General features: G+C 54.4%; 1 protein-coding gene across 1 annotated transcript; it reads right to left on the bottom strand.

The window, feature by feature from the left end:
- Window positions 1-289: 289 nt before the first annotated feature.
- On the bottom strand, window positions 290-2,734 carry LOC108863731 (vegetative cell wall protein gp1-like). The gene is made up of 3 exons (XM_018638259.1): window positions 2,625-2,734; window positions 1,846-2,156; window positions 290-1,737 (listed from the first exon to the last, which is right to left on the bottom strand). The coding sequence occupies exons 1-3, from the start codon at window positions 2,732-2,734 to the stop codon at window positions 290-292; spliced, it is 1,869 nt and encodes a 622-aa protein (XP_018493775.1).
- Between the last annotated feature and the right edge of the window lie 5,419 nt (window positions 2,735-8,153).

Below are 8,153 nucleotides of genomic sequence, written 5' to 3'. Positions count from 1 at the left end.
CGTGTTCCAGGGTGAGCTCTCCTTGAAAGCTCTGTTTCTGATTGTTAGTCTCGGTTGGCACCGCTCGACTGACACTGACCCTCGATGCATTCGACGTCTCTAGTGCCTCGGTGGCCTCCGACGCGCTCTCCGGGCCTCCGAGCAATCGAGCTCAGCTGGCGGAGGAGCTCCGAACGGGACTCTTCCCGCAGCACTCCGTGCATCTTCTTCTAAAGCTGCTGCGGGGGGGGGGGGCGCTTTCATTTGTAGCATTCTGGTTCACGAAAGGGTGCTAAGGACGCCTACCTTTCTATGGTGTCGCTTGTCTGGAGCCATCTGGACCTTTACCGTGAGGCAGTGGTGCCCTCGAAGAATTTTTTGGGGCTTCTCCGGCGAGTTCCTTAGCGGCAATGGGATGGGGTTTCACAATTACGGGAGCCGACAGCGTGACGCCCTTGAAAGGTGGTGCTGACTTTGGCGGTGCAGCTGGATATTTCGCTTGCGGGATCGATTGACCCGCCTTCACGGCTCCATTGGCGACCTGGACACCTGCCGTTGAAGGTGCGCCTCTAGGGGCAGCTGCGGGGAGCGCTGGAGGTAAAACTTTCGCGGGAACAGTACAGGGAGGTGCACCAGGCATTTTGGGCAGTCCTGGAGCTGTTGGCGCCATTGGAATTCTCTGCACCGCGGGTGTAGCCGGTGCACTAGGACCTTGCGGCGCGACTGGTGTCTTCGGTGGGGCCGGAACTTGCGGCGGAGCTAGAGTATTCGATTGAGCAAGGGGAGCGACCGGTGTCTTCGGCGCGACCGGGACAGCTGGCAGAGTCTGCGCTCTCGTCCCGACCGCGGCATGTGGTGCAACAGTCGGTGTGCTTGGAGCTTGCGGTGCGCCTTGCGTTCTTTGCGCAACTAGACCCAGCGTCGTGGTCGGGGCCTTCTGACCAGGTTGAGCGCCGGAAAGTTGTGCTTTCTGGGCACCTAGAGCAGCTGTCGTGCTCGCTTGGAGCGGCGCATTCTGACCTTTCTGTGCGACCGCAGCAGGATACGCAGCTGGGATCTGAGGTGTTCTTGGCATGTTAGGTCCACCGGCAGCAGGCGCCGGACTCGATTTGACAGCTGGCGACGGCGTGGGCTTTTCAGCTGGCGACGGCATGGGCTTTGCAGCTGGCGGCAGTATTGCTTGCGGAGCCAATTGGGTCGGCGTCGGCAATACACCCAATCCGGGCGTTCCGGCAGTGGCCGTAAGTGCAGCAGCTGGCCTGGAGCCCTTCGCAGCCGCGAGTGCTAGTGGCGGAGCTGCAGTTGGCGGGACAGGTGTTTTCTGTCCCTGTTCTAGTGTGGGACCCGGAGCTTGCGCGGGGGGGACGGCAGGGACTTTCCGGTTCGCTTCCGGTGCTAAAGGCGGGGCCAGTGCGACGGGCGGAGGTGCTTTCGGTTCTGTGCCTTGAGCAGGTGGCGAGGCCGCAGGCGGAACTTGCGGTTTCGCAGGTGGCAGGAGGGGTGTTTTCTGTTTCGGTTCTGGGGGTGGGAGCGGCGCCGGAACTGGGGCCGGGAGCGGCGCCGGAGCTGGGGCTGGGAGTGCCGCAGGTGGAGGCGGAGCGATTGGAGCTTCCGGAGGAGCCCGAGGCGCTCGATAATTTTCAATTGGCGTCTCTGTAGGCCCAGCAGCAGTATCTGCCTGAGCTTCAGGATAGTTTCGAACGTAAGGATCGCCATCTTGGTACTGTATGACAAGATCGTATCCTTCATTCCCCACTCCTGGAAAAGAGCAAGGTCGTTTTGCCAACGGCGGAGTGAGGGAAATTTTTGCCATTTTCCGCTGTCGAGCATGCTGTTCGTACGAGCTCCTTGAAATTCGAGGGTCACCTGTCACCGGGTCGAGGTTCGGATAGGTGGCTTGAGGAGGGTAGCCTTCTTCGAAAACATTGTAATCCAATTGATCCGCATTCTGAGCATCTTCCGCCGGATACACATATGTGGTTGTGACACCCCCATCCGCCACGCTCACCTCCTGAGTGTCAGGATTGATGACAATCAAGAAGTTGTCCTCGGCGAGCTGAGGATCATTATAGACGGCCGCATCCTCGCCATCATTATAGTATTCTTGAGCTTGTGGATCACTGGTGGGCGTGCCCCCTTGGATGATGTTGTTCGACGCAGAATTTTGATCAAGAGGACTGTAAAAAAATATAATGAGCCTCGCCATCAATAGAACGCTTCGTCGTTTCGCTCTGACACATGGGCTTTCCGGAGGCCCTCGGAAAGCATGTTCTGTCTCCCGAAGTTCGGGCCAGTCTGTCCTGATCCGAGTTCCTTGGAGCCCTCAGCTTCGGACCGCCTTCAGACCCAGATCCAAATGCAACCGGTTCAGCTGCGTGGACGTTTCTCAGCCCTCCGGGACCTCCCGATGATCTCTACCTAAACCGCGATCATTCCACCTCTAATATACCTCTACGATATCTGAATTCCAAATCAATAGCTCGTTTTCCCGCTCGGAGGCCGCACAGATTCGCCGTATCGGAACGACCTATGCCTTGGAGGTGGAGAGCGGTCGCCGTCGCTATCGTCGCTCGGACATAAGAATTAGACGTCCGAAGACGGGGAAGTATGTCCCTTGTCGAAATCGACAAGACATACTTGCTCACGCTCGGACGAACTCGGACGTCAAGCATATGAAAGGAGCCTCGAGCCACTTGACCTCACAAAAACGACTCATGTTCAGGGGAATGTCAGGCGGAGTCAGACCGATAGCCATGATGGATTTTTATTCCCTTCCTATACTTTGAATTCTTGAACTCTCCCGTCGCTCGATTCTCACCGCCAGTTCTCGGCAGAACTTCGGATGAGCTCTCCATCGACTCGCAAGTTCTTGCTAATCCCGATGTTGTAATTGAAGGGAAAAAGTACATTAGGTATCGGAGCTTGACCGTACACATCGTTCTGAGTAAGTTGCATTCCGGAGAATTCGTTGCTGCCACGGGACAACCGATTGCTGCCATATGACGGGATCATGAGCACTCCGGAGCATTCGGTTAGGATCACAATTGGTCGCGGGACCCCACAGGATGACGATCGGAACTTGACTCGCATTGTGACCGACGAGGTGGAGAATCGGGCCATAATCGTATTAAACTCCGAGATGCATCCAGACTGTCAACTGATTTGGCATGTGGTGGAGCGCAGGTTTCGTGTATACCCTTTTCCGCGCTCTGCCAAGAACTCCGTCGCTGTCATGGCTTCTTGCTCATCGCTCCTGTCCCGGTGTTGTTCCGAGAGAGCAGCAAGAACGCCTCCGGAGAAGGCTCGTCTCACTGGAGTACTTAGACGCCAGTTCGAGCAGAGCCGGGTCTTTGGAAGCTCCAGCGGTCAACCTCGTGATAAATTCAGACAGTGGAACAGGTTCCTCTCTGGGGTCGGCGGGACTGAGCCGTCAATCGATATCATTCGAGAAGCCGTTTAGGGCCGCTGGAATTCACTCAAAAGAAAAAATTCTCCGCGCAATGGTCACGGCGAGTATCAGTATGAAGAGCTTGTGTGTACGGTTCGCTCAAGTTTGTGGAGCTGCTATCCGCTCGACCGGACGAGCGGCGAGCCAGCCAAGCAGCGATATGGCTGGGTGTAATCCCAGATCGCGAAGGGACCGAACGAGATTTCTGAGCGGGGATAAGGAAAAACGAAACACTGTGGCCTGGATTGCTTTCTCTATTTCTTTCAGCTGGCCGGGCCGATAACACTTTTGTCGCTGGCTGTAATCCTAATTTATGACAAAACGCCGGTCGTAGCGCGCTAGCCGCCAAGGTTTTGCCGTTCGATCCATACTCCTGAACGATCTCGACCCTCCGCTCCGGCGAGCGCACTCGCATGGCCTGACCATACATATCGTTCTCCGCTCCGTTTTCTTCTGGGACGTCGCCGGAAGCTATTCGACAGGCGCAACTTTTTCAGTTTTTCGCTACGTCTGATTCTCTACGAGCGTTGAGCTCCCGACTTGTCGAAAGCTTAATTTCTCCTCATATTATGGAGGGACCCGAGTAATCGCTTGTGTCTATCGGAATCGCGCCCCGCTTCTGATTATATGGGGAAAAAAAAGATCCGGTGAGAACCGAGGCACGGTCCAATGCGGGACTATGCTCGAGAGAGGAGATCCCGAGCGAAACTTGCAAATGCAGATAGAGGGAAGTGCAAAAAGGGAAGGTCAGAGAGGGGGATCCAAAAGGGCTCGTGGAGGGAATAGTTGCAACAATAGAATCGGTGGCAAAGGCAGCTGCGACGTCCGACTCCTCACAGAAGCAGCAAAGACCGCCGCCGACACCACTACCGGCAGCAGCAGCTGAACTTCGACGGTTTTCATTGAGTACGTGATCGGCGTAAGGGTTCTCGCTCGCGGGTCCGAATTGAAAACCCGAGAATTTTCTTTGCTGAGCCACCACACGATGGCTTCGTAGCGCTCAGTGGCTTGCGAGTGTATTTTCCTCCCTCCGAGGATCTCTTTCCGTTTTTTTTGCTCCTCACCGACAAAGTCATCAGAAGCTTGTTTGAGGATCTGCTCCGTTTGTTTAAGTACCACAAGAGACTCACGGGACAAGATCCAACTCACTCAGAGATTTCACTCACTTTCCACCGCATTCACCGATCATGGAATGCGGGGATTCCCTTAAGCATAGAGGTCCGTGGAAACAGAAGTCCGAGATTCAGCAGAAGCTCTCATGAAATATCGCTACTATTTGTATTTTCCGAATTTTTCCGCGGATAAAGCGCCTCCCACGGGGAACGAGCTCGGCTCGTGGCATGCAGCTCTGGGACACGCGATTTTTTCGCGCCGTTCTCCCGTCGATGACTCTGCGCATCGATATCGATTGGAGTCAGAGACTCCTTTTTTGTTGAAACTTGATCCACTCGCGGAATTAACGGAGAGAGGCGCTGTTGCGCGAGTGCCGCCAGATAAACCTCGTGGTTGTAATGGAAGTTCTGCGTGCGGCAGCAGCAGAAAATGTTCCGACTATTCGGGAGCTCCTTCGGAGCTTGCGACGCCTCGGGCCGTTGGCCCAAAATAAAAATGAGCGCTTCCGGGAAGCGGAAACCAACTATAGTCCAAAGCGATGGCCGTCGAGCGAGTTCAACAGTTTATTTGCGAAATAGCTCCTAGTCCACTCCTTCCAAGCTGTGACGTTGGTCGCGCAGTGGAGTTCCTTCCGGAACCGACCGAGCGCTCGACTGTTCTCCCGAGCTGATCACCGCTGTTTCTGTTTTCATGTTGTTCTTTCCTTTTTTCTCCGCTGTCTCGGGCTCTCGGCCTCACACCTCTTTCTCCGATGTCCACCGTCCTCTCGATTAGGTAAGCCTGCTGGTTTATGCTCATTGAGGCCTTCATTCCAGACCGAAAATCGTCCCCATCATAATGCTCTTCATTGTTCTCGAGATGACTTTCCTTTTTTTATTTCTTTTTTTTTCACGCTCACCATTCCGTTCGGGAACCTTATCCCGGATTCGGGGAGTCTGTCCTCCGGAAGATATCTGCGGTGTTCTTCAAGTTCGATGTACAGACCCTCAGGTTTTCTTCTTTTCCTAAAATCACCATTGGGAACTAGTTCATCCTTGAACGCCTGGCCAAACCGACCGGTCCGCTTGTGTGCCTGACTGAGGGATCTTTGTAATTGAGTCCGGACCCGGCTTCCCCTGAGCCCATTCCATAAGCAGCTCACGGATGAGTGCCAATGGCACTTGCCGTAGCTTCGATCTAGGAGCTATTGAACAAGACGATTCAATTTCTCCTTGCGCCGAATCGCCACTTGCGTTGCCTACTGGCTTCCACTCGCCGCCTTTCACGCCCGTTTGCTCCCCGCCGACGCCGCCGGTGCTCCCCGGTGAAGCTGACCGCTTCTGCGAGCAGGAAACTCGGTCCTTTGCGCGGCAGAACATTAAGAGGATCGCCTGAGGATGCCGGGAGGTCACAGCTGAGACACGCGTCCTTTGTTCGATTTCATCATCATCGGGATTCTACTCGAGAGACACAAACACTAATGAGAGAATCATCCGGGAAAAGAAATTCCCTGAACTCCTTAACGAATGCGGTCCGGTACATCTGTACCCTTGCTTTCCTTCCGAAACTTATCAGAAACAGTGAGCAATGCTGAAGTTAAGCAGAGCGTTCACTCCAGAGCCCGTAGGGTTACGTGCTCACAAGCGAGCCCTCTCAGGTCGCTGTTGTTGAAGTTCAAGCTGTCGGGAGCGAGTTTCACGCTCCGGAAAGCTGGATACAAGGACCGACCGACCGACACACAGACTGAATGACAGACGTCTGGAGGAACCGAGCGACCGGCAAGCTCGCTCACGCAGACAATCGTCCAGCCTGACTGGGTGAGAATCGGTTAGAGTCAAGCATCGCAAAGAGCGAACGGAGCCACTTGAAGGAGTCAGAACGGAGGGAGGTGGGCCGATCGGATGGATGGTCCAGGGTATAGGAAAAGAGGTACGGCAAGTCTTGGGAGCAAGAATTCAATAAGCTAAATTGACGGAACAGAACAACGAACGACCGGCTGAGTGAATGAATGAGTGAGTGAGCGGGAAAGCGAGAGGAGGGAGATGGGGAAGAGTAGACAGGAGACAGGAGAAAGCAGCCCGTCAGGCCTGCGAGCCGGTTTGCAATCGACGGCTCGGGAACTGGCACTCCCAGGCCAGTCGACTGGCCAGACTGGCGAGTCGACAGGGGAGTCCTTTGTGCTTTTCAGGCCTACTTGTTCCGGGTTCCATCGGCTCCCGACACACCCGGCTCATGATCTCGGCCGAGGTGGAGCGAGACGAAGATCTCGACAATCTGTCACGGACGCTCTCGCTGAGGTAATTCTCGGAGTTCCCTCCGGAAAATGTACCCGAGGCGGTACATGGCTAGAAATATTGGCTCCCGTTACTAATCCTGATTTCCACGTCCTTTCACGTTTCCCTCCCGTGCTGTGGGAATCGAATGTCGTTCCCGAATTTTCCTTTCCGTCACCGTGTCTTTCCCTGTCTACTGAGTCATGCTTTTTCATGCCCGGTTTTAGATTTTCGGCAACATCGCTCGCCCAGGTATCCTGCTTCCCTCAACCCGGTTCCCGATCTCGGGTCCGCGCTGCCTCCAGTGTTCGTCCTCTCCCTCTTTCATCTTAATTCTCTCTTGGAGCTTCTCCTCTCCGGGCACGCTAGCTCTCGATTTTACTTCCCCTCTCGCTCTCTCACAAGACACTGAACTGCAGAATAAGGCACGTTCTGCCGATATACTGCGGACGACGTCGTGGCGTCTCTAATAATACCGTACCCCTTTTAGATTGTTCAAACTTTGTTTGCGTTCAGCGGCGTCCCCAGCGTTTGATCTTGGTCGGTTGCGAGGCTCGCGCGTTGGCTCATTCCCGAGAGCCACGGTTTTAGGGGGCGAAGAGGAGCTCGCTGATCACTTTATTCGGATTGCACCTCCGACCTCCCTCGCCATTCTCAACTCTCTGTGAGCGAGAAATTCCGACCCGGCGACTAGAGACATCTTCGAGCTTTAGAATCGAGAATCTGGCAATCCATGGTCATTCTCCCGGGCTCCAATGCCGGCCTTCATTTCGAAGGCGGTGCTTTGGTAGACCCGTGGGATAAAATGTCTAGCCAAGACTTACATACGCTGAAGAGAGTAATGGAATTAGAGATAAACGCTTAGTTTGAGTGGAGATTAGGATTTTTCCGTCGCTGAAAAACTTCGGATGACGCTTCTTGAATTCAATTTGCGACGATGTGTTTGTGTGTCTCACGTATTAATTATTCATCGAGATGTTCCCAAATTCTCCTATGGACTCGCGGACCGATTCTCACTCACCGACCATCTCTTTATATAAGAATATTACAGAGAGTGAGAGTTCTCGGGGGAAACTGGGAGATTCCAGTCAGCTTCCTTCGTCTTCTTAGAAGCAGCTCATCTCGATCCGCTTCAATATTCCCTAGCTTGTATCAACAATTGATCAAAAAGAGGTGTGGGCCAAGGGGGAACTGCTCCTTCACGGACAAGGGGGAACAACCCTGTCTGAAGAAGGCAGCATATGCGAGTCAGCCGGGGAGAACTCATTCCCTCGTAGCAAAGAGTATCACCTCCGCGATCCCGAGAAGCCGTATTCCCGGGAAGCTCTGGACAGCTTTTGCGCAGGCTTCATTTCCGCGGG

This window comes from Galendromus occidentalis, unplaced genomic scaffold (genome assembly GCF_000255335.2).
Source record: "Galendromus occidentalis unplaced genomic scaffold, Mocc_1.1 scf7180000076803, whole genome shotgun sequence".
Classification (NCBI taxonomy): Eukaryota; Metazoa; Arthropoda; class Arachnida; order Mesostigmata; family Phytoseiidae; genus Galendromus; species Galendromus occidentalis.
The sequence above is the reverse complement of the archived record's forward strand: the minus strand, read 5'-3'. Positions and strand labels throughout refer to the sequence as shown.